Source organism: Camelus bactrianus, chromosome 7, assembly GCF_048773025.1.
Source record: "Camelus bactrianus isolate YW-2024 breed Bactrian camel chromosome 7, ASM4877302v1, whole genome shotgun sequence".
NCBI classification, from domain to species: domain Eukaryota; kingdom Metazoa; phylum Chordata; class Mammalia; order Artiodactyla; family Camelidae; genus Camelus; species Camelus bactrianus.
This window is the reverse complement of record NC_133545.1, coordinates 21,206,377-21,231,404: the sequence shown is the minus strand read 5'-3', so window position 1 is coordinate 21,231,404 and position 25,028 is coordinate 21,206,377. Positions and strand designations below refer to the sequence as shown.

General features: G+C 55.5%; 2 protein-coding genes across 6 annotated transcripts in view; one reads left to right on the top strand and one right to left on the bottom strand.

Annotated features, from left to right (window-relative positions):
• The window catches only part of IMPDH1 (inosine monophosphate dehydrogenase 1), a 31,790-nt gene extending 10,124 nt beyond the window's left edge, over nt 1-21,666 (bottom strand). Inside the window, exons 1-15 of one of the 3 annotated variants that reach the window (XM_074367120.1) lie at nt 21,411-21,666; nt 17,173-17,271; nt 15,028-15,076; nt 12,993-13,094; nt 12,779-12,853; nt 12,268-12,474; nt 12,030-12,117; nt 10,991-11,190; nt 10,253-10,343; nt 9,902-9,997; nt 8,783-8,926; nt 8,527-8,671; nt 8,087-8,230; nt 7,892-7,975; nt 4,041-5,303 (exon numbers count right to left, since the gene is read on the bottom strand). In XM_074367120.1, coding sequence (XP_074223221.1) covers nt 5,075-5,303; nt 7,892-7,975; nt 8,087-8,230; nt 8,527-8,671; nt 8,783-8,926; nt 9,902-9,997; nt 10,253-10,343; nt 10,991-11,190; nt 12,030-12,117; nt 12,268-12,474; nt 12,779-12,853; nt 12,993-13,094; nt 15,028-15,076; nt 17,173-17,271; nt 21,411-21,580 — 1,923 coding nt within the window. In that variant the 5' untranslated portion in view covers nt 21,581-21,666 and the 3' untranslated portion in view covers nt 4,041-5,074. Of the gene's footprint in view, nt 1-4,040; nt 5,304-5,912; nt 6,651-7,891; nt 7,976-8,086; nt 8,231-8,526; nt 8,672-8,782; nt 8,927-9,901; nt 9,998-10,252; nt 10,344-10,990; nt 11,191-12,029; nt 12,118-12,267; nt 12,475-12,778; nt 12,854-12,992; nt 13,095-15,027; nt 15,077-17,172; nt 17,272-21,410 lie in introns of those variants that run through there. The other 2 variants (XM_074367121.1, XR_012508102.1) reach the window with 2 other exon arrangements.
• LOC141578137 (uncharacterized) lies at nt 1,920-5,974 on the top strand. Of its 3 annotated transcripts, none has more exons than XM_074367124.1 (3): nt 1,920-2,206; nt 3,218-3,686; nt 5,475-5,974. In XM_074367124.1, the coding sequence occupies exons 2-3, from the start codon at nt 3,230-3,232 to the stop codon at nt 5,837-5,839; spliced, it is 822 nt and encodes a 273-aa protein (XP_074223225.1). In that variant the 5' UTR covers nt 1,920-2,206; nt 3,218-3,229; the 3' UTR covers nt 5,840-5,974. The 3 variants fall into 3 exon arrangements, with proteins under 3 accessions (XP_074223225.1, XP_074223224.1, XP_074223223.1); XM_074367123.1 differs by having other exon boundaries at nt 1,921-2,189; XM_074367122.1 differs by lacking the exon at nt 1,920-2,206 and adding an exon at nt 2,221-2,588.
• Nucleotides 21,667-25,028: the final 3,362 nt, after the last annotated feature.

Here is a 25,028-nt window from a genome sequence, read left to right as displayed (position 1 = left end):
CTGAATAGAACAAAAAAAGCTGTGTAAGAGAATTTGCTCTCTCTGCCTAAATCATTGAGCTAGAACTTAGGTCTTCTGCTTTAGGACTTGGACTCAGACTGGTTGGCTCTCCTGGTTCTCAGGCATAAGTAAGTAAGAAATAAAGAAAGAAATCCTACTGGTTTTGTTTCTCTGGAGAACCCAGACTAATACAAGGAGTCAGAAGTTGGTTGTTGGTGGGGAGGGTATAGCTCAGTAGCAGAGTGTGTGTTTAGCACGCACGAGATCCTGGGTTCAATCCCCAATACCCCCATCGTAAACAAACAAACAAACAAATAAACCTACCTACCTAATTACCCCCCCCCAAAAAACAACAAAAAAGAATTGTAAAAAATCAGGGCAGGGGGTAGGTATAGCTCAGTGGTAGAGGGCATGCCTAGCATGCATGAGGTCCTGTTACCTCCATTTAGGAAAAAGAAAGAAAAGAAATTTTTAAAAAGATAAATTTAAAAAAAAGTTTGGTATTGGTTACGTTCAGTATCAGATCCTATTTGATACCCTGGTGGAGATGTGGAGTAGGCAGAGATAAGATCACAAGGGAGTGAGTAGATTACCTCACTGAACTGAATCTGAATCCTCCAAATCTCTGTGTCTTGATCCAGTTGAAGCCAGTTTTCTCCTCTGCACAACTGCTGAAATAGAATCCTTTCCTGCCTCTTTTCCCCAGAATAGTCCTGGGCTCCAGCTTTGTGCCCTGCTTGGAGAGCTCTCCTGTCCTTGGTTTCTCTAGGGGGTTCACATAACCTCTAGAATCCCTAAATCCCCTCCCTCCAACCCTATGGTCCTCTGACAGAGGGGAGCCCCCTGCAAGGTGAGGGGAGCCCTGAGTAGAGGGGCGCCTCACCCAGGTCAGGCAAGGACAGCTGGGCTGAAAGGGGAGAATTCATCAACACCACTGCCCTCCTGGTCTCCCAACAGGCCTGGCCCCCAGAACCCGCCTCACACCAGCTTCCTTTGGGGGCTTGGACACCTCAGACCCACCAGGAGGTGTAGTGGAATGGAGAGGAACATCCAGGCAGGCCCAGCTTCCTAACTGGGTCCACCTGGTATCAGCTGGTGACTCTGGCAAGTCACTTTGTCTCTCTGAGCCTCATTCTTCCCATCCATAACAAAGGAATATGTGTGACTGAGTCATAGCGTTGCTGAGGGTAAAACACCTACCACAGTGGTGTAATTAGTGCTTAGTAATAAATGACAACAGTGAGCGGGTCTTTCAGACTCCCTTCCCCACCCTCAGCAGCCTCGCTCCTTTCTGAGAGATTAGATTATTTTACCCCCATGCCCCTACTGTCCTTCAGAAACCAAATTTTACTACAGGCGTGGGCAACCACGGAATGGTTGCCAAGGGCAGGGCTTTCAGAAAGGCTGCCTGTTGCCTAGGAAACTGCCCCAGTCTTGTTCCCTGGGGTCCCACAGGTCGATGGGTTCTGGCGCCACCTTCTGGATGCAGTGTCACACTGCTCCTAAAGCATCCAGACCGGGGAGTCCAGCATCCTGTGTCAGAGAACAGCCTCTACCCGGCCCCTCTTCTCCACCCTCCACCCCCTCTCCAGGCCCCCACATCTCCACCATAAAAGGTCCCTCCCTCATCTGTGTCCCTAGATTTTTCCCAGAGACAGGGGCATAGAAAGTAGTTAGAAGCACTGTGAACCCCAGGAAGGGGTGGGAGCAACATTCTTCCCACACAGAAGGACAGAGAGGACCAAGGAGCAAGACTCCCAGTAGCGTGTGGTCTGAAGGAAGTCCCTCCCCTTAATTGATTTCCTGCGGACACACGTTTTGTTTCCCAGTAGTCCGCTTTCCACCGAGAGGAAGCAGTGGGGAGGGAGAGGTTAAAACTAGGGGTGGAAGAGTGACGTATGGGGTCACAGCCAGGTCCTTACGCAACATCCCCTCCTGGCTCCCTCCTCCTTCTCAGCCGCTCAGCCCCTGGTGCCCTAGTCCCGACTTCTCTTTTCTTCTCTGGGGAGAACCCCTCTCCCTACCTTGACAGCATGTCAGACAAACCCCTTGGAGCCCTCAGATCATCCTGCCTCAAAGGGAACCTCTCAGGGGATGAAGAAGGAGAAGCAGAAAGCCCTCAGCTATGAGACCTGGTCTCCTGAGTTGGATTCCTGCCTGAGGCAGCCCCTGTGTGTGGCCATCCTGAGGTCAGCCTGCCCTGAAGGTGAAGGGTGAGGTGGAGCAGCTGATGTGTGGGGTCAAAAGACAGGAAGCTGTTGTGGTGCCTGGGGATGCTCCTCTTTCCCTGGTGGATCACAAGTAGAGAAACTGAGGCACACGGAGATGGGGGAGGCTGGTCTCTACGCATCCCAGGGTAATACTGCACCTCGCAACCCACATGCCTCCTTCCCGACTTTAGCTGGGCTGGGGATGTAGCTGACTTGGGAACCAGACACCCTGGCTCCCAGCCCGGAAGCTAATATGGCCAATGGGTTTAAGAGAGGGTGGAGCAGGAGGCTAGGGACGAAGGTCTCCCGGGTCCCTGACCCGCCCATCTTCCTTCCTGAGCTCAGCTGCAAGAGAGGTAACAGAGAAGGCTGGTGGAGGTGAGTCCGGCAGTTTACAGGCTCTGTCCTGAGGACAGTAGGTGTCAGGAGCGGGTGGTGGGGCTGGAAGAGGTTGCCAGGGGCTGCGTACTTTGACCCTGGCTAGTGCTCTGACCAGATGCCCTGACCCCAAACTCTCCTCAGCCGGAGGCAGAAGGGCTGCTGGGGGTGCACTGAGGTGGATAGAATTGGTCCCCAACCCCTATTAAGGGGGCCTGTGGGTAAAGCAAGAAGAGGGGGTCCCAGAGAGGCTGGGGTTGGGGTATGGCCCTACAAGCCAGGAGGGATCCTGAAGGAGCAAAACGTCTCTTCGTAAGTGTGGAGGGAGGAGATGCCTCTCCCCACTCTCCATGGCTGGTCCCTCTTCCTCTCCAGACCCCATTTCCGGATGTGAGAAGAAGGGGTGGAGGGAGAGATGGAGGGCAGCTGAGTAGCCCGCAGCTGGGGTCTGACCCCTCCTCTCCAGGCTGGCTGCCCAGCTCCTGATTGGCCTTAGATTCACAGAAGCTTAAAGGGCTAATCCGGCCCCTCCTGAGCTACCCAGTTGTGCCGTCTGAAAGCGGACGTGTGGGGGAACGTGGAGCCAGAGCCGGAGGCCACCCACCACCTCTACTCGGTCTGTCCTCCAGGGTGCACCAGTCATGGCCTCGCTGCTACCTGCCGACGTGACGGTGACCCGGCTCTCCCGCTCCATTCACCTGTACTGCAAGCCGGACCCCCCAGGGTCCCCCGGGCCCCGCCCGCTGCTCCTGCTCCTGCCGTGGCTGGGGGCACAGCCAGCCGCCCAGGCCAAGTACCTGCAGCTCTACCTGGCCCGCGGCTTTGACGTGCTGGCCGTGGAGAGCGCGCTGAGCCACTTCCTGTGCCCGCGCAGGGGCCTGGGGCGGGCTGCCCGCGTGCTGGCGTTGCTGCGGGGGCCCGGGACCCTGGCCCGCCGCCCGCTGGTGGTGCACGCGCTCTCTCTGGGTGGCTACACCTTTGCACAGATGCTCCTGCTCATGGGCCAGGACCTGGGGCGCCACAGCAGTGTGGCCCAGCGCCTGAGGGGTCATATTTTCGACAGCCTGGTGGTGGGCAGCCTGGACCACATGGCGCTGGGTGAGTGTGCCGGGGCAAGGGTGAGGGGGCACCGGAGCCACACAAACCAGGCTAGACTCCAGGTGGCCATGCAGTGCTGCTGACCAAGGGGTCTGTGATCTGCGTCTGTTCCAAAAGTGGCTCTGGGCTGCCTCTGAATGTCCACCTGGCATGGCCTTCCTGCCTTCCTGCCGTGTTGTCCCCCCTGGGCCTCCCCCACTGCGGCTGAATTTATAACCCAGAGTGAGCGTGTTGTCTGGGACCAGCCTGGCATGTGTTCATCTCCAGCCTCTATTCCTCTGGGGAAGGGGAGGACAAATAGGCACAATAAGGCTAATTTACTGAGCGCCTAGAACCTTCCACACAGACTCTCACATAATCCCCACAGTGAGGCCATGGGGTAGGTGCTGCGTCTTCTGAAATTCTTAGGACACATGCTTGGGAAAGAGTCTCAGAAATAATGTACTGTTCACCTTTGAACAACACAGGTTTGAACTGCGTCGGTCCACTTAAGCAGGGTTTTTTTCCCAATAAATATGTACTACAGCATTGCACAATCCATGGTTGGTTGAACCCACAGATGCAGAACTGCAGATATGGAGGGCTGACTGTAAAGTTGTATGTGATCTTTGATTGCACAGAGGGTCAGTGCCCCTAACCCCCACATCGTTCAAGGGTCAACTGTGATTGGCTACACGATTTTCCTCTAAAGCACTGATTCTCAAACTTGGGTGTGCGTCAGAATCACTTGGTGCTGCGTGCTGATTCAGAGGCCCAGAGCTCATCCTACTCCAGTGAACCTGGGCCCCAGTGTTCGTTTTTTAGCTCTCTAGGTGATTCTGATACACACTGGAATTTGAGGACCACTGTGATGTAACTTCCTCTATAAGGACCAAACTAATGCTAACATACCTCAAGTAACAGGAAGGTCATTGTTATAAAGTAACCCATTCTAATTGACCAATTAGGTCTAGTTCAGAAGGAAAATTTCCCCTTGATGCAGACCGACTTGACATTTCTCCAAAAACCCTTAGATCTTTTCCATCTCAACTGCTCGACAAGCTGCACCCTGTATGGTTTTTGCAAACCAAGGTGTAAGACAAACCATGAAACATGGCCTCATTTTGGTCCATCTCCTCTCATCTTTTACTATCCCTTGGCATCCTTCTCCCACCCAGCTGGGTCACCTGGGGCTCCGAGGGTCTCACCAAGGCCGCAGATTCCAGGACACAAGGCCTCCAGGGACTCTCAACGACCCAGGCACTTTGCAACAATTCCTGAAGCAGTTGTCGAATCAGCTCTGACCCCAACCCAAAGTCCTGCCATCCAGCTCTTTCCTTCTCGTCTTTGAAGATGCCACAAAGTTGGCAAATGTCTCAGTGGGAGGCTAACTCCAGGCCAGGTGGCTTTTAGGAAGGGTGTGGGAGAGGGCAGGGACCGGAAGGGGATGCCAAGAGTGGGCTGAGGCAGCCCCTCTCAGGCAGTTGTGGGGATGTTTCCAGCTCTTCACTACCCGCAACGAGGGCCTTCTGCATCCTCTGTGCCTTCCTGCCACCAGAGCACTCCCAGGCCATCTCCCGTGCTTCTGCCCCAAGTGGTGTCTGTACCTGGTAGGACAGCTGGGTGCCCACTGCCCAACTACAACAGAGACAGAGAAGGCAATATGAATGTCCCAGGACCCCCAACTCTAGGGATACTCAGCGGCCCACATGTCACTGCTATCCCCACCAGGAGGGTGTTGAGACTGGGTGGTGGGTCCTGAGCTGCACCTGACAATGGGAACTAACCCCCTCTGCCTGGTACCCACAGGTGTGTCTCAACTGATAAGACCGCAGGCCCTGGGCCCGGTGGTCAAGGCCACAGCCATGCTCTACTTCCACATGTGCCCGGGCTGCACTGTTCGGCATTACGAGGCTGCAGTGGGCGCTTTCTGGCAGCCGCCTGTGAAGTCCCCGACGCTAGTCTTCTACAGCCACGATGACCCCCTCTGCGATAGTGCCCGCCTGCACGAGCTGCTGGCCAGCTGGCAGCGGCTGGGCATGCCGGTGTGGGCACAGGCCTGGGAGACCTCACGCCACGCAGCTCACCTGCGCCAGCACCCCCTGGAGTACTGCCACACCCTCACCACCTTCCTGCGGAGGCTGGGTCTCGCAGTCCCTCTGGCCCAGCTCTGATGGGGCTCTGGGCTCCAGCTCACCTCCAGGATAGGGGCCAGCTGCCCAGTGGACAAGGGACAGAGACAGGATGGCAGAGGCATTGAAACCTCTTGATTTACTCAGATTATTTAACATACAATGACGCAACTGTGACCCCAAAGTGTGCAAAGTTAAAGCCTTCGACCGCAGCTGAGAGGAGAGGGCAGGAAAGGTACACATGGGGTGGGGGGTGAGTCAGGAATGATGGGCCGCCTCTTCCCCAGGGCTGGGGATGGGGGAGTGGCCTGAGGAGCAGGGCCAGGGGAAGGGGGCAGAAACCTCCCTCTGGCCTAAGTCAGGAGCCCAGAAGTGCCACATGGCTGAGAGGGTAGCAGCCCAGGAAGGGGCCAGAGGCAGGGCCAGGAGAGCACCATTTCCAGGGTGGGGGGTAGGGAAGGAGGTGCCCTACAGGAGAAGCCGGGAGGGGCCACCTGCCCCAGGAGTGGGAGCCGGGCCAGAGCAGGCTGCAGCGAGAAAGACCTGAGGCAGGCGCAGGGCCTGAGAGCCCAGGCTGGCTGGGCTCAGTGGGACTGAAGAAAGGGGAACCTGGCGGGCTCCCAGGGCAGCCCAGCCTGGGAGCAGTCCTGACTGCGGGGGAGGCCCAGGGAGGGGCCGCAGACCCTTAGGGCGCCCCCTCCTCTCTCCCTGGAAAGGAGCTGGGGATCCAGTAGTGCAAATCTGTGGACCATTCAGTTATGGAGGGAGTCTGTGCCCAAGGGGGGACCCTGGGACACGCCCCCTCCACCGCCTCGGCCTCCACCACCATCCTCAGTACAGCCGCTTCTCGTAACTGTGGGGTCAAGGCAAGAGAAGAACCGAGAGTGGGTGTGTGGATCCTGCTCCTTTCCCAGGTCCCCTCTCCCAGGCTGGCCCTGGGCTGCCGGGCAGCCCACAGATTCAGGAGAGGCAGGGGGCTGTAGAAGCCCCTGCCTCTCAGCCATGGTGGGTGGGAGGGGGCAAGCAGCAGGCCCTGTGCCTCTGTCTTCCTCAGGCCAGGCCCAGAGACAACCGCACTCCTCTGGCCACATCTGTGGCTGGTATGCTGTCCTCAGTGGCGGGGTGGAGAGACAGCTCATCCTCACAGAGGGAAGGCCTGGCCCATCCTCACAGAGGGAGCTCAGACCAAGTAGAGCCTCTGCTGCCTTGTCTGCACCCCACCCCTGCAGGCACTGGGGCCTAGGCTCCTTGTTGCCACTGGGTCCAGTTCAAGACAGGACAGCCTCAGGCCTGTGGTCAGGGACATCTCTCTGCATCCTAGAAAGGGATGTTTCCTCTAGACGAGAGGCCACTGCCAGCTGCCCCCACCACAATGCTAGTCCTAGGGTCTGTGTCCCGAGATGATACCCCAGTGCCGCCCCCAACCCAATGCCCCCACCCCCAGCCCAAGTCCCACCCAGACTGCCCCTGCTCTACTCTAAGCTTGGCCCGGGCAGCGCGGTTACTTACACGGCAGAAAGGTATAGCTACGGGAGGATGGGGCAGAAAGAGACACAGGTTAGATGCCCGCCTATGCCTGGGGGGACAGGCCCTCTTGACCAGGGCAGGGCCGCATGCCTGCATCTACTGCTGCCAACTAGCACTGCCCCCACCCACAGTCGCCCCAGCGCCGGCCCTGGCATCTGTCTCTCTGCCCTTCTCCCCGCCAAGGGCTCACGCCCCCAGCCTCCATCTGCCTGCCTGGTGCCACCACCAGCGAGAGCCCAGCACCGCCATCCCCTGCCACCAGCCACCAAGCTTCTGAGCAAGCAAGGGCCGGGATGCCCAGGAGGGGCTAGTGGCCACATCTCCCGTGCCCTGCTCGGGAGAGATGCCCGAGGGGAGGGGAGGGCCTGCCCGCATGGGGGCTAGAGTACAAAGTTCAAGGGTGGGCTGGGCCCTGTTGAAGAGGGTGATGGGGTCATCCTGCAGCAGCCTCCATCCCTGATGCAGATGGTCCATGGGGTCCCTGAAACCTCTGCTCAGCCTCTGAACCATGGCCCCACCTGCCCGACCCAGTGCCAGCCAGCTGGGCAGGGAGGCCGCCACACTTACGAGTGCAGGCCATGGACACCACCCTCGATCTGAGCTGACATGGTCCGCTTCTCAAATTTGAGCTCTCCTGAGTACATCATAGACCTGCAGGCAGGGAGGTGGTGCGGGTCAGGGGCACCAAAGGCAGAGATAAGAGAGAGAGGAAGCAAGGGGGAGCCAGGAGCCTGCTGGGTGCCCCCAAGTCACGGCACTCACCGCAGGACAGACAGGCTACGGGCACCTATATCCTGGCAGCCATGCTGGATCCCCGCTATGAGGTAGGGCACGAACTTCTGAATGGAGCCTTTGTCCTGGATGGAGCCTGACACGCCCTGTGCGATCTTCACCTTATCTCCCTCGCTGCATGGAAGGCAGGAAGACTGAGCCTGGCCGCCCATGGCTTAGGGGACCCCCATCCCACCTCTGAAGGGCACCAGCAGAGGGGATACCACCCAGAAGGACCCCCAGAGCAACCATCCCTGGGCTATAGCATAAATAAATATGGACTCCAGCCACTGTCCCAGGTCTGCTACTGTGCCCTGTGCCTTGGTTTCCAGAACTGTAATATGGAGACTGGGCGCCACCTTGGGAAGCCAAAGGCACGTGTGGACCTGAGGGGTTGGGGCTAGTCTGCCTGGGGCCAGGGGGCGGGGCACCTGAAGTAGCGCTTCTGGCTGCTGCTGCTCTTTTCCATGGCGTCCAGAGAGCCCATGCCCCGGTACTTCTTGAGCCTCACACCATCTGAGAAGAAGTACTCGCCGGGGGCCTCCGTGGTGGCGGCGAGCAGGGAGCCCATCATCACTGCGGCAGTCAGGGGGTCAGTGCCTCTAGCCCCGTAGTCCTCCCACTGCCCTCGCCCGCTCCCCGCCCCCTACTGGACTGCCCAGTCCCCAGCAGACGCTCCCCCCTCACCTGTGGAGGCTCCGAGAGCCAGGGCCTTGACCACGTGCCCCACGGTCTGGATGCCACCATCGGCTATGACTGGCACCCCGAAGCGCCGGGCATACTCGGCTACCTTGTACACAGCAGTGCCCTGGGGCCGACCACAGGCCATCACTGGGGAGGGCACCGAGACAGAGGTGTTAACAGCAATGGGGGCCAGGTACAGGCCCCTTTTTCCTTGTGCCCTTCCTCCACTTGGGAAAAGGGGGAGGGCTGGATTGTAATGCAGGGAAAAAAAATAGGTGGCAGCAAATAACACTGGGTGCATGTCACTCAAGGGATCTGGACCACCTCACTTAAAAGAGCACTATGGGAGACTCCTATGGCCTTCACGGTACAGTACGCTCAGCCTCGCCTTCTCCAGGCACTAGCTCCCCTTCAAAACCTGTTACTAGGGTTAGGTACTCACAGCTTCCTTCGGGATATTGGCTTGCATTTCTTTACGTCTAACTGTCCAAGGTCCTTAAGTGTTAGGCTTTTAAGTGAGAATTCTAAGGAACCAGCACTTATCTAGGGATGGATGCAAGGCTGGATAAATTAGAAAAGAAGCCCCCTCCGGGGGTACCTTTTGTTTGTTTTGTTCTTACTGCATCCCCAAGGTTTACAACAATGCCTGGCACGTAGTAGGTGCTCATTTGTTAAGTGAGCAGGAGAAGATCCACGGTTCCCCGCAGGGGGCAGCCGAGGAGGGAGACAGTTAAAGGCAGAGGCTTGAAGACCAAACTGGGGAGATGTTTTGGGCAGAGAAGACCAAATGGGTCATTCAGCATTTGAGAAAAGTGACCCTCACTAGCGGGGCCAGAGACACCAGACTTGGGGCCCAAGAGTGGGCCTCCTTGGCCAGAATCTGAGAAACAGACTGGCTCACAACCAAAACTCACAGTAACCTCATCTTACAGCTGCCTCCCCTGAAGTCAGTGGACCAGACAGTCTGAATCCAGGTCACGCCTGACCCCACCATCCCAGGAAGAGGCCTGGCCGAGCGAGAACTCAATATGCATCTGGGGAACAAGGTGAGGCCCTGGGGCCTGTGGAGGGCCAATGGGGCTGTTCCAAGTGGCAGCCGCTCACTCTCCTACCAACACCCACCTTCCTGGGTGATGCAGATGGAACCACAGCCCATGCCCACACGCAGCCCGTCCACACCAGCATCAATCAAGTTCTTGGCCTGAGCTGCTGTCACCACTGGAGGGAGGAGGGAGGGGAGGGGAGGAACAGTGTGAGAGTGGGATGGCTCTGCCCTGCCCAGGGGCTTCCTGGGACCCCAGTCTAGACCTACCCCCAAGTCTAGACCTACCCCCCTTATAGTGATCAAAACCCATGCATTCAGCCCCAAACCAGGAGCAATGCCATCACCAAGGAATGCCAAAGGCCAGAGAGAGAAAGGTTCCACAGTGAGGGGACAAGGGCTGGGAGGGTTAGAGGGGACCCCGCACTCACCATTGCCCCCAATCACCTGGAGGTGGGGGTACTTCTGCTTGATGTAGTGCACCATGGCAATCTGATACACGGAGTTCCCTTGGGATGAGTCCTGTGAGAAGGCAGACAGGAAAGCTTAGACCTGGAGGCCGAGCATCCTCACTGAGGGAGGGAGTCTTGAGTGGACAGATCCTGACATTGTATGAAAGACGTATGAGAATGCACTTTTTGTCTTTTTCTGGGAGGACACTTGACAGTTCCCAGCGGATTCTCAAAAGGGCCAGCTTCCCCCTAAAGGTTAAGCACCACTAACGCATAGTCTGGAAGCAGACAAAGCCCTTTCATACCCGTGGTATGGATTGGTCCTCACAGCAAAGAGATGGTGCCTGGAGTGGTATCCATCCAGTTCCCACCAGCTCACTAACCAAATGGAATTACTCAACCTCTTGAGCCTCAGTTTCCCTGACAACCCCTTGGCATGGTGACTGTACCTCAGCGGCATTGTGCAGACTGAGTTCATTTACATAAACGTCCTGGTGCGGGGCCTGCAAATGGGAGGTTCTCACTGAACGGGAGCTCTAACTATTACGGTCACCTTACGAGTGCGGAGGGCCCCCAGAGGGGTCAACGGTTTGTTCTGACCTCTCAGAGTACCAGTCACTCTCCTAATTCTGACTCCAGGCTTAATTAGAGGTGAACCTGGGTCTTCATGAACCTCAGCTCTACTGAACCACCCCCGCTCCAAGGCTGTGCCCGCACCAGCACTATGACGTCGGCGCCCGCCTGGGTGAGCAGGTCCAGGCGGTACTTGTCATCCTCGCGGGTGCCCACAGCCGCCCCACACAGCAGCTGCTTGTGGGAATCCTTGGAGGCCAGAGGGTAGTCCCGGTTCTTCTTCAGGTCGGTGCGGGCAATGATGGCCACTAGCTCGTCTCGGTCATTGACAATGGGCAGCTTCCCTGAGGAGGAATGCAGGGGTGAGATGAAGGAGCAGGCTTCTAGGAGTGGGGTGGGGGCAGTGAGGATGAAAATGGACCAGGCTGGAGATTCCACTGAAGTACCCAAACCAACCACGAGGTGACAGCACCCACCCAGAAAGTGCTCGTAGGGACCTGGCCCTCTGCCCAAGGAACAGGAAGCAAAGAAACCTCGCAACCAAGCGAGCTCCTGGAGCTCTTCCTGCCCTGTGGCCTGGCAGGGCTGGGTGGGCAGCTTCTGAGTACTGGCAGCTTTTCACCTGCTGGGCCACAGGCCACAGTGGTCGAAAACTCCCAGACAGGGCACAAACATGAGGCTGTCCTACAGGGAGGAACATGTGACCTGCCCAACAACACCACCCCTGAGAACAATCCAGTATGGGCCAGGGGAGCATTTCCCAGTGGCCCCCACAGGGACCTAATGAATGTTATGTCAACAACTTCCATGTCAAATAAATTTAACCGTGGGACTTCTCAGAGCCTCTGATAAACTAACGTACAATTATTCATAAAGATGGAGAAGATAGAAGGCAGCATTTTTCAGACTCATAAGACCACAGGGCCCTTTCCTCGTGATGAGCATTTCACAGGACTAGTTGTTTTGGGAAACATACTTTGAAAATGCCTAGTAAGGGGAATGGGTTTTCCTAAGCCAGGAAGAGGACCACGGGAATCATGCTCCAGCCTGGGGGTTACTCAAACCTTCCCCAAGGCCCAGTCTGGTTGCAGGGACAACCTGCAAGGCTGTGAAGGAAGCGGGGGTTCTGGGGTGCGGGGGACCAGGCTGAGGGCGCCTGCATTTTCTGCCTACTCCCGGGTACCTTTCTTGCTGCGCTGCAGGATCTCATTTGCCTCTTTCAAAGTCACACCCGCTGGAGCCACCACCAGCTCATTCCGTGATGTCATCACCTGTGGGGCCAGGAACATTTGCCTGCAGGTTGGCAGGTGAGAGAGAAGGGAGCCAGGCCTCCCTCTGGTCCTTGGTAACAGGCACCAGCCTGAGGCCCCAGGATGTGGGGTCCTCTCTTCCCCAGCCATGCTTCCCTGCCCCGCAGGTACCTCACTGAGGAGGGTGGTGTGGTCCTTCTCGGCAAGGAAGTCGATATCTCGGGAGGTGACGATGCCCACCAGCTTGCTGCCCATGGTGCCCGTCTCAGTGATGGGGATGCCGGAGAAGCCATGCCGGATCTTGGCCTCCAGCACATCACCCACAGTGTGTGAGGGGCTCAGCACCACGGGGTCTGTGATGAAGCCCTGTTCAAATTTCTGTGGGCAGACAGGGGAAGGAAAAGGCTGGAAGAAAGCTCGGGGTGGTGTACAGCCTGGCTACAGAAGGTAGCAAGTGGCCTGGCTGTGCACAGGGGAGCCAGGGTCCTCCATGGGGTAAGAGGTCAGTGGAAAAATGAGGGCTGAGCCCTGTGCCCCAACTGTGGAGAAGGGCAGACAAGACCCCAGAGTAATCAGCCAGGGAGCACACCAGCCCACGGGGCTGGCAATGGGAGGTTGGGAGGCTCTCTGAGGTGGGGGTCGCCAAGGGGCATCTTCCTTCTGGGGACAGTCCGGTACTTGCCTTGACCTTCCGCACCTCGTTGGCCTGGAACTCTGGGGTGCAGTTGTGGTGAATGAAACCGATACCGCCCATCAGCTGGGGTGGAACGGAAGTACAGTCAGAGCCAGAGGGCCAACCCTCCTCGCTCTGAAACCCCACCTGATTCCAATTTCTCCTAAAGCCCAGCCCACCCCGCTCAGTCCTCCTGGGGTCCCAACTCAGTGGCCTGACTCACAGCCATTGCGATGGCCATGTCAGCCTCTGTCACAGTGTCCATGGGGGAGGAGATTAGTGGCGTCTTCAGTGTGATCTTCCGAGTCAGAGCTGAAGTCAGGTCCTGAGGATGAAAGCAGTCTATGTGAAAAATTTTATCATTCAACAAACATTTACTGAGCTCCCACAGGTACCTGGCACTAGGGCAGGCCATGGGGATATAGCAGTGAATAGGGCAGATGAAAGCTCTGCTCTCTCCTCCAGAGCTTATATTCTGCTTGGAAAGAAAAATGACACACACAAAACATGTACAAGATGATTCCAGCTGCGATGAAGGCTCCAAAGAAAAGCAGTAAGGCAAAGTGACCACCAGAGGAAGGATGCGGTAGCTGGGGAAACCTTTTTCTTGGGAAGTGACAAATGGAAGCCAATCAAGTAAAAGTCTGAGGGACTGTTGCTCCAGGCCTAGGGAGCTGTGGAACCCCATGATTCCAATTCTTTCTGAGGTGCATGTATGAAAGACAAAGGTGAGCACAGTAGAAGGAAGGGTGAGAAGCAGGCGGGGGCAAGGATGTGTAGCCTTGAAAGCCACAGAGAGGAGCTTGGATTCAATTCTGAGATGAGAAGCCACTGGAGGGTCTCAGGCAGAGGAGAGACACAATCTGATTTATGTTTTAAAGAGGTCGCTCAGGCTCTGATGTGAAGGGATTCTAGGTGATAAGGCCTGAGGCAGGGAGACCCACAAGGAGGCTATTGACAGGTCCAGGCGGGAGATGCTGGTCACTGGGAAGGTGGAGGCATGGGGAGAAGTCTATCGGACAGACATCCAGGGAAGCAGGTGACGACAGGTCTGCAGCTCAAGGGAGAGGTCAGGACTGCAAACATACATTTGGGAGGCATCTGCCTCTGAACAGTGGTGAGGCCAGATCACAGACTCCTCTGAGATTGGGCCAATAGCAGTGGATCCTAGCGCCCAGAACACTCAGACACAGACTTTGATATACAATTTTTGGAGGACTCACAGGTCCCTGAAATCCATCCACAGACCCTAGTTCAGAATTCTGGCCCCACAGCCTAGAAAACTCCCCCTTCTCCTCTCTCATCGTAGCACAGAAAAGCCATGGCCTTCCTAACAGAGGCCACAGGATGGGGAGACCCTTGACAGCCAAGGGGGCTTCTTCCATCCCTTTCTTTCTAGCCCCCTGCCAGGATCTGGCACAAAGCCAGGGTACTCAGTAAACTTTGTTAAATTGAGCAACTGAACCACGAAAACTTCCTGGTTGCTGTCAGAACAGTTCAAATTCCCCCCTAAAAATCTATTTGAGTCAGCACTGGCTACACAGGCTGGACGTGAGCTTCCCCGACTTATTAAGTGCTCCAGTCATACTCGGACCCTCTGGCCTTTCATGAAAGTCAGATCAGAATAAATATCAATGATAACAGCAATAGAAAAAAAATTTTTAATGCATATGAATTCATCATATAATAATCTAACCTCTCCATGAAATGACTTACACTCATCAGCATTAGCCCCTTGGCTCTTATGAGTTTGTCCTATGTTAACTGGGTAAAGGACACTGGTCATTCACTTGATTTATTGCTGCACCCTACGGTAAAGCAAAGCATGGTGTTTCCTTGTATTTGCCCAAAATCTAACTTCTTCAAATCCTCCTGCAAGTTCTTGTATATCATGGATCCACAAACAAGTCTGTCCACCTCTTTCAATGTCTCCGTAATTTTACTGGCTTCTATGATGTCTTTGCTTAGCATTTCAGACAAGATCCAGTAAGTAAGAAGCCACACCCATGCCCTCCCTGGCTCTGTCAGTGACAGAGAGCCCTCTGGCCCTGTGCTAGGCCCACCTCTCAGGATACCCCCCTCAATCCCCACAGCTGCCTCTAACCCATTAGGTATAACCCATTGCACTGTGCCAGTTTCTCTGGGAATCCACCATATTCCCAAGGAAAGCCTCTCCCACACCCTGCCCTTGAGCGAGAGGTCAGCCTCTTCCACCACAGACACAACCTCTCTACCCAGTAAGTGGAAGAGGTACTCACCACCTCATCAGCTGTGAAGTCTATGAATCCTGGGAGAATCAGAAAGTCGCTGTGAAGAGAAAAAGGTGGGTGTTACTGGGTGAGGAGGGGTACCTGCAAGGGGCAGGGCCTGCCACGCCAGGGGAAGCAGCACGAGGGCAGGGAGAGGAGCAGAGCCCTCTGATCCCTGTTGCTCCATCAGGACTGAAACACCCTCGTACTCCCCACTAGCATCTTGAAGACTAGCCCAGAGAGCTAGAGCCAAAGGTGGTGTAAACTCTGTGGACCTGACGCGCCACTGAGGCAGTTGGCCCCAAATTCCCATTGCCTTCAGGGCTCAGAGTTTGTTAAGAGACACAGAAGTTCCCTAAACGCCACACACAGCAGATACAGTGCCTGCCCTTGAAAAGTTCTCCATCTTGATAGGGGGAAACAATAATTAGACACGGAATGGACCTGAGAATGGTTTAGTAGCGCAGCATGGCATGAACACCACACAGCACAGGACAAGCTGCACAGCCCAGTGCTGGGGCTGCTGAGTCACACAGGGTTCAAAACAGCACAGAGAGACCCCAGGGGGATGAATGTGGGGCATGTTCCAACAGAGCAGGCATTGGCAAATGTTTGCCCAGTTGGCCTGGAGCAATAGACATGGCCTGGGATGGGAAAGGGGAGGAAGGGGCTTTGTGGTTAGGACCAGAACACTGGGAACCCAGCCAAAGCATGGCAGTGGCCAACACTAGGGTGGGCCACAGTCACAGCAAACCCTGAAGGGGGGTGCAGGCTGCATGGGTACGGCAAGGCACAGTGCCACAGCCCAGGAGCCCCGACGGGTACAACTGGCCTGAAATCACAGGTCCTTGGCAGACACACCCAAAAGCAAATGCCCCAGTGTTCAGGAACACTCCCGACCAGACTAAGCAAAGCAGCAGTCACCCCAGCACAGGAAGGAAAAACTAGAGGGTGGATGGGAGGGGTGAGGTCTTTAATTTGCCCCAAGACCTAGAGCAATTTCCCTAGAGGGTTATCCTGGGAGACTCCACTGAAAAATATATCACAGAGATACTCTATCCCCTCTCATTAAAGACTACCTGAAGAAATAAGGAATCTTAACTGCCCCTGCCCCTTGGCAGCCCTTCTGTACAGTAAAGAGGCCTCTGTGGTGCACTTAAAGGCTGGAGAAGAGAAACGCTGGAGTCTGGGCCCCTTGGCATTTTCTAGATATCACAGAAACCCCGCACCTGGCCCGCACCCCAGCTACGAACAGGCAAGAGCAGACACTCCTCAGAAGTGACTGGGTATCCTGGCGTCTAGGGAAACAGCCTGCCAAGCAGGCAGGGGCAGGAACTAGCAGGAGACAGGGCAGGGATGCTCTTGGCTCACCAGCATCCCCACTCCACCCCAGTCCCTGGTCCTGATGCTCTCTCCTGGCATGGACACAGTCCTGCAGCCAGGAGGAGAGCTAGTGCCAGGCCTGCAGCCAGCAGGACAACTGGCCCAGGGCCCATGGAAAAGCAGACTAAGCCAGAGGCAAATGGATAGGTCTTCTCCTTCAAAATCCCATGTGGGGTGGGCTGGGGGATGGGTAGTCACAGAATACTCACACCCAGGGAGGTGCACGTACTAACTTGTGGGCAGGCAGGGGCACAAGTGGAAGAGGGCTGGACTGAACAGTGGAAAAAGGAGCCATACCAGCTGCCCGGTTGGGCCTTTCCTGGGGGCAACACCCAAGCAGCTGCCTTAACTGGGCTCCAGGGCCCTCTCTGCCCTCGTGGTGACGCTGGGAGTGAGAGGGTGTCCTGGACCAAGGTCTGGGGAAAGTCCCCTTAACTCCCACATCTCGCGTTCTCGCACGCCCCAAGGCCCCCAAGATGCCCACGAGAGAGGGGAGAGGGCAGGCCGGACCCCGCTCTGGCAAGAAACGGGGCATGGCACCAAGGGCCGCGATGTCGCTGTGCCACGTCCGTCTGCTCTCCGCGCGGGCCGCCTTCCTTTCCTGGCCCAGCCTTCCCCACCCCCCTCCCCCTCACCGACCAAGTCGCTCGAATCAGGCCGGGGAACGCTGCCGTCTCCAAGTGGGGAGCGGTGCACGTGCTGGGCCGGGACCAGGGGATCGCGGTGCGTTCGTGCGCGCACCCAGGTGGGGCCCGGGTCCCCCGCGCTTACTTGTAGGTGAGGCCGTCGGCGTTGGCGAACAGCTGCTGCGCCGTGAGCCCATCCTCGGGCACGTAACCGGTGCCGCCGCTGATCAGGTAGTCCGCCATGCTGCCAGGAGACACCGCGACCCGACATAAACACCCGCGCGGGCCGCCCCGCTGCCGCTACTGCCGCTGCCGCTGCTGCTGCTGACGCCGCGCCACGGCCACGCTGCCGCCGCGGGCTGGGCGGGCCGGGGGGCGGGGGCTGCGGCAGCGGCGGGGCGGGCCCGGGGCACCGCCCTCCCCTCCCGCCCCTCCCCCGGGAGCCCGCCGCCTCCTCCCCGCGTCGCACAAAGAGCCCCGCGGAGCCCGGCCCAGCAACCGCCGCGCGCACGCCCAGGGCCGCCTGCAGTGGCCCAGCGGCCACGCGGGGCCGGGGCGGGGCAGGGGGTGTGGGCCCAAGGGGGGAGGGGGCTGAGCCAAGGAGGGACACGCCCTCCAGCCTCTCCTCGCCCCGCCTTCTTAGGCCCCCTACAGCGTCTCCCCCAGGCCAGCGGTAACCTAGGCCACCTTGGGCCACCCCGCCCCCTCTGGCCTGAGTCTCCCCTGGCCCTGCTCCCTGGCCCTGCTCCCTGGCCCCAGGGGTACCTCTAACATCGTTTGCCTTACACAAGACTAAGGCCCAGACTCTAATCAGGGCCCAGAGCCCTGAGGAACTGGCTTGGGCTCACAGCTTCCTAACATACACGAGTCTGAAGTTGCACCCTCAGGGTAGTGCACCCACCTCCCCGCTCCCCACAACCAGGCATCATTCCTAGGGGGCAGGCATTCTTAACAATGACACTTCCTGACCTTTGGGTGGCCTTGGAGCCCTCTGCAATTTACAAGGCATTTTTCATAAATGATCACATTTACTGTACAATTCATTAATTGCCAATTATTAGATATCATCACTTTGCAGATGCAAAACCTACAGTTCAGGAGGGAGTGGGGACAGGTACTGCCTCTGAGTCCTGGTCCAGTGCTTCAGACTGACATCCTGCCCTATCCACAGCTCAGAAAGTGGTGTGGATACCAGGGGTTTTAACCTCAGAGAGGAAAGTTTGGTTTTATTTGGGAGGGTATTGTGATGGGAAGGTGAGGGAGGGTCACAGGCTTGGCTCAGGCAAGTAAGGATACATACAAATTAGGACAGAGACTAGAGAAGTTTTGAGAATTTCCCAAAGCAGAAATTTGGTGGCCCTGAGTGCCCAGCAAGACCCAGATTTCTGCATGAAGGTAGTAAGTTTAGGTAGCAAATTGATTCACATGGGGGTAGATGGGGTGGCAGCGGGCAGGCAGACTCTTCCGCCTTATGTGACCAGAACAATAAATGCTATTCCCTGACCAAAAGCTAGAAAACAGATCCTCCCCGCCCAGATGCCATGTATCCTTCCTCTGTCCTATAGTCTCTACAGCTCATTTCTTGGTGAGGTGAAGGAAAGGTGGGCCAGGGACAAGGTCCTCTCCCTGGCAAGGTGGCTGCCTGTGGCTGTCCCTCCCTCCCCAGCCCTCGAGGCTGGATTTGTTTACCTCTCAGCAGTGTGGTGGCAGCCAGGCCCAAGGGAGGCTCCCTGGGATGCCCAGCCTCTCCCAGTGACGCCCCGGGACCCTGCCAGGAAAACACTGTTCCATCTGTGTGCAGAGGGGAGGGGACGCTTTCCACAGAGCCAGGGCAATGAGGCCCATGAGGCTGAGAGTTCTGCAGGAGACTCACAGAAGTCCACAGCATCGTCTGTCCTCTTACTGTGGGGGACCAGAAAATCACGGAACCCCAAACTTCCCTCTCCGCCCAGGGAGCCCAAGGAGGCTCCTGATAGGGGCCTCTGGATGCTCTCTGGTGTTGGGAAGGAGGGAGCGGGCCTGCCAAGTTTCTCTGCTGAGGGTGGGCTGGGGCCAGCTTTGCCAGGGATGCCTGGGAGCACTTGTCCCCTGGGCACTCACAGACTCATCCAGAGGGCCTAGGCCATATAGGGAGGGGGTTACCCTAAGGGGACCAGCACTAGGACCTCTTACTGGCCACCTGCATGCAGAGCAGTGAGCACAGCCGGAGAAAGCACTGGCCATTCAGAGCTGTCCTGGGCACCTCTCTGGCCGTAGAAGGATGGTGATGGAATGGCAGTTGCAGGCACAGTGCACAGGCTGCCCCTGGATTTCTCTGGGGCTCAGATGGACATGCTCTGGGTCACAGGAATGGCTAGAGTACTCTTCAGGGTTCCACCAGGACTGGGGCCCAGGACAGCAGCTGAGTTCTGCAATCTCAGATGGCCTTAGTATGACATCTGCCCCAGCCTAGAACTCAGAACCAGGGGAGGAGGCTGCCAGGCTGGGTTGTGTGGAGGGTCCTCTTCCCAGTGGTGACAGGCATCACAGCACCACTCCCCTTCTCCTGCTGCCCCACACCCTCTCCTGCTCTGACCTATGTCAGGGCTCCTCATTACTCTTAAGCTGCTGGGCTCAGCCCTGGGTTAGGCTGTCCTTTTCCAGAGACTGTTAATCCACCCCTCATCCTCCACCCCCCACCCCCGCTTTCCTCCTCCCTTTTCCTGATCTTCCCCAGCTGCTTCCTCCATGGGGAGGAGACACCAGGCAACCAGTGGGACTCCTCAGCTCAAGGAAGGGCTGTGGGTCCCCTGAGGCTCCCCACCTAGCAGCTGTGAGGGCAGCAGGGCGAGAGAGTAGGTCCAAGCCCCTTCAGGCCCCTTCCTCAGGATAGAGGGGAAACAGTGACCAGCTGGAGACCAAGGTCCTGACAGGGAGCCTAGAGGTCTGTTTCTAGCCTGGGCTATTTAAAGGGACAAGATTTCAAAACACCTTTGAGGGGGGAGTCGGAGGGGAGTGGGTAATAACCCTGACATTGTTGAGCTGGGATAGGGGACATAGTTTGCCCAGGTTCAGGCCAGAGAGCAATAACTCTGGCCTCAAACTCAGACTTCTCATGATACCTTGTCCTCTTCTCACAGCTCTAAGCTAGTGAGGGCAGATGGAGGTCTAGGCAGCAGGTTTTGAATCTCACTACACCACCTGGCTGGGTGTTAGGTTTTACACAGGCTGGTAGGGTGGAGATAGCCCCTCGGTGCAGAGGTACAATCTGGAGAAGGGATGCCTCTGCCGGCCCTGATCTGAACTCTGAAATGGTACTTGTGCAATACCTGCTCCAACCAAGGCACTGCCTTCTTCAAGCCCCCATGTGCCCCAGCACACTCCCTCACCTCCTGTGGCCTCTCTATCGTCCTGGACCCTGAGCCCCAGTAGTTGGATTTCTGGATGGGAAGAAAGATAGAGTTGCCCGAACTTAAGTCAATTCTAGAGAGACAGCCTGCTGGGGCAGGAGAGGCCAGGCTTCACCTAGCAGCCCCTTAAGCCGTTAAAAGTTCTTACATAAGCAGCCAGCCCCTGGGCAGAGCTGCAGAGCTAATTCCGGCAGACCCCCCCCCTCCACCGAACCCCAAACCCAGCTTCCAGGTCACCTCTCCAGGCTGCTGAACACCAACAGATGGGGCAGAAAAAGAAGCCCAAATCCTCTGGACCGGAAGGACAGTGGGATTGCATTTCAAGCTGCGATACAATCCAGAGATTAGCCACTGTCTTCTTTTCAGCCAGTCCCCTGGGGCCCAGCTCAACACCCCGACTCTTCCTCCTGTGACCCTTACAGACTCCAGCAGAGTAAGGGCAGAAGTGGGTTCTGAATCTTAGGAGAGACCCTAGGGTGAACTGCACTGGCAGCCTCATCAGACTTCAGTGACTGGTGAGGAGGGGATGGTGTCCTCACCCGGCTCTGAGGAGGCAGTCCATCTGGACGCCTGCACCTGCCACTGAGACTCTGAAGATGGATAGTTCTAGGAGGAAACGGCTAGGAGGAGTAAGCAAAGTTGGACACGGACTCCAACAGGCACATTTTAAACCACAGGAGTTGGAGCCACTTGGACCAGGTGTTATCCAGTGTGTAGCTGAGGTCAGATCCAGGGCTAAGATTTTAGGGATCGTTTTTTCCGACCTGCTCCCAAATGCAACGAAGCACTGAACCCTTTGCACAGTGCCCACCTGCATCCCCCAACCAAAGCCGGGTACGTGGCATCTGAGCCCGGTTTCAGGAAGTTAGAGGTTGAGGGGGTAAGAGGACATGGGTGGTGGGACCTGTCCTTCCCCTCCCCGCAGCGCTGCCAGGTTCCCAGAGCCGCCGCGCCCGCCCCGGATGCGCCCCGCTCGCTTAGCCCTGGGCGTCACCTCTCCGGCTCGTAGCCGGCCTGCAGCAGGCGGGCGGTGTACCGCTGCGCCGCCGTCTCGTGTCCCGAGTGCTGCCGGGCTCCGGGCTCCGGAACATCGGCGGCTCCGCCTCCCTGCAGCAGTGGCGGGAGTGGTCCCGACCCCGCCAGCGGAGCGCGCGGATCCTCCATCCGGAGGCCGCTGCTCAGGGCTGGCGGGAGCCTCTCCGCCTAGAGGCTCCCGGCGGGGGCTAGGGAGTGAGCGCAGCCAGAGGGTCCGGGGAGGGGGCGGGGCCTCCGAGGCGGGGCCTACGCGCCTGGGGCGGGGCTCGAGTGTCGGGGGCGGGACAGCTCTGGGGAGGGAGTCCACTGGGCTTTCCGGACAGGCATTGCGCTCCCGACCGACCCTCTACGAGGCTACGTAGTTTCAGCCCCTCTCTCCCATCCCCGCATCAGCAACAGGATACCGAGAGGTGGATGCGGAACTGCAAAGGACCCCCACCCCTTCCCCGCCATCCGGACTCTCCAGTTTCTCCTGGCCCCTTCTGAGGCCGAGTGTTATCAGCGGCTGGAGTTTTCTTCGCTTCTTGTGTCGGTTCCTCTTTCTCTTAACGAAAGCATGGTCCTTTGAAGCGCCTCCTACAGGCGAACCGCAGACCAACCTCGCTAAAGCAAGGTAGGCGAGGAAGATTATCCATCTTCGTTAGCCTACCCCACCCTTTGCCTGTTCAACAGACTCCCTTAGACAGGAAAACAGATTTTTCCTCAGCCCTTACCGGCCACTGCCTGAGGAAGGAGCAGATAAGGCTGCAGGCTCCTTAAGGATAAGGGCCTTGTCTTCCCTCGCCTGGGGTACCCCATTACCAGGGAGTGGAGCTGAGCACACAGGTGCTTAAACTTATTCGTCTACTAGAAAGTATACTTTTTCCTCTTTCATTGTTGTTGTTATCATTGGCAACAATGATTTAGCACCTAGCAAATGTGGCAAGGAAAAGTAAGAGTCCTTGCTCTCAGGCAGTTTCTTTAAGGAGAGAGTAGATAGAAAATAAACAATTGACAATTTTTATGCTATATTTTTTAAACAAAAATCTGACAGTCTGAGGGAGCAAATGGTAAGCAATGAAGAACTGCAGGCTAAGATGCATTTCAAGGAGGCAGAGTTAAGGGTCAGATTTTCCAGCAACTACTTCACAAAGGAAATTGAATTTATGCAATGGTAAAATCTTGAATTTTATCCTGCCTTCTACCTTTTCCTATACATGTACACACCGACTCCACAGATTCAAGGTCAAAACACAGTTTCTTTGATGATTAGCCACACGTGAAATCTTGTCACTGTGAATGCCATTATACACAATTATTTTTGCTATAGACTGTTTCCTCAAAAGTCATGCATTGAAACCTAATCCCCAGTGTGATGGTGTTTGAAAGTGGAACATTTGGGATGTGATTAGGTCATGAGGGTGGAGCCCTCATGAATGGGATTAGTGCCCTTATTAAAGAGACCCCATAGAGCTCTCTCATTCCTTCTGGCATGAAAGGACACAGCCTCTATGAACCAGGAAACGAGTTCTCACTGAACGTCAAAACTGCCAGTGCCTTGATCGTGGACTTATCAGCTTCCAGACTGTGAGAAATAAACAGTTGTTGTTTAAGCCAGTGTATGGTACTTTTTGTTATAGCAGCCTGAATGGACCAAGACAGTTTTGTATAACAAGATTATGATCATGCCCTTGCAGGTCTCTCACAGAGCAAGGATGGACTGATCTAAACTGTACACAATAATAAAGTCATTTTTCTGGTCCCTATTTGTGAACCAATTATTCTGTACACAGAAAGAGCCAGCACCCAGGTTTATGACTGTAAATAGGAGAGGTAGTACATTAAAGAGGACTAAGACTGGCAGTTAGGTGAGCCTCAGTCCAAATCTGGGCTTCTTACTATATAATCACCCAAGTCATAATCTCTCTCTGAGCCTCGGTTTCCTCATCTTTCATATGGGGTTATAATATCTCTCTCATAAGGTTGCTTTGCCATTGGTATGATAACACAGGGAAAGTTCCTGGCTCACAATAGGCTCTTAATAAACAGAAGTAATAATTATTATAAACTAAATAAGCTGTGGCTAACTTACACACTTTTGACCGACAACTAAATGCAATATATTATAATCACTATTACATATTCAATCAACAAATGTTTATTGGGCCCCTCTCATGAGCCAGCTAGATGCTGGGAACAAGATAGTCATTGTCTCTGCTGCCGTGGGCCTTAATGTCCACGGGGGCAGAGACAAACAGGTAGTGAGAGTACAATGTGAGAAGGGCCCGGATACGGGAGGACACCCCTCCGTAGAGCCCAGACTCCTGGGCCACACACAGAGCATAGCCAGTCATTCTGAGAAAGAAATGAGTCAAGGTCCACTTCAAAGGCCTCTGGGAGTAGACAGAATATGATAAATAAATGATGCATACATACATGATGAGTGGATCCCAACAGTGACTGAGACCCGGGCAGGCTCAGTACAGAGTGGCTCTGTCTTTTCTCCAGGGCTTATTGGCTACAAATGAGATTTGCCAGCAAACTATTCATTAAAACAGTCTCATAACCTGAGGGCCTCAGTGTGTTACATGAAGGGATTTTACCTGTAGTAATGTCTAGATCAGTGGATCTCAGGACATTTGTGATGTCTAGGGACATTTTTAAATGTCATGACTAAGGAGAGAAGGGGTGTATACTGGTGTCTAGTGGGTAAAGTCCATCCTACAGTGCTCAGGACAGACCTTCACAACAAAGAATCATCCAGTCTCAATGTCAGTAGTGCTGCTATTGAGAGATCCTGGTCCAGAGGAACTATTTGAAGAAACTAAAGAAAAACTACTTAATTTTCCTAAAGCCGCAGGACAATGGACTGTTTTAGTTTTTTGCATGTGGAAGAGCTATGTATCCTCCCTGGGCCTCCTCATCTGAGAAATGAGAGTTTAGATCTTGTAGAAAGTCTTTTCCAGCTTGAAAGAAAATATATGAATCAACTACATCTATAGGATTAGAATGCAATTAACATGGGGCTATAAGACTTAGGGATGGTGGTTGGTCCAGGTGCTAATCTATCGGCAGTCCCTTACCTTCCAGACTTCCTGATGTCAGATGCATAGTCTATTCATCAAAAATATATGGAGCACCTCCAATGGGCAAGGTACTGTGCTTAGGGGTGCAAAGAGGAGTTAGATACAGCTCTTGCCCTTGAGTTATTTACAACATAGGAGGGCAGAAAAAGCAAGGATAACTACAATATGAGACCAAATCTAAAGGTGGGGAGAAGATGACCAACATTATATATGCACCAGACACAAGGAGAGATACTTTGCATACTTTTCTCATTAATCCTGCTTCCCATTGTTTATTATTTCTCAGGCAAGGAAACTGAGGCTAAGAAAGGTTAAGCAGCTTATCTACCAGCAGAAAGTGATGATTAGTGGGGCCCAGGTAAGACCCTGGGCCTGTTTACTCCAACACTGAGCCTTTAAATATCTTCCTAGTAGTTCTCATCTTCTCTTCCCTCGTACAGAACTTGGCACCATAAGCAGAGAATCTAATACAAGGTATATAGTCCATTGCAGTAGACTTTAAAAGATATTTT

What these genes read in the sequence shown, in the direction of transcription:
- LOC141578137 (XM_074367124.1), top strand. Translation starts at nt 3,230, where the DNA reads ATGGCCTCGCTGCTACCTGCCGACGTGACGGTGACCCGGCTCTCCCGC. An exon ending in CCTGGACCACATGGCGCTGG is followed by an intron (nt 3,687 to 5,474) that starts GTGAGTGTGCCG and finishes TGGTACCCACAG; the next exon opens with GTGTGTCTCAACTGATAAGA.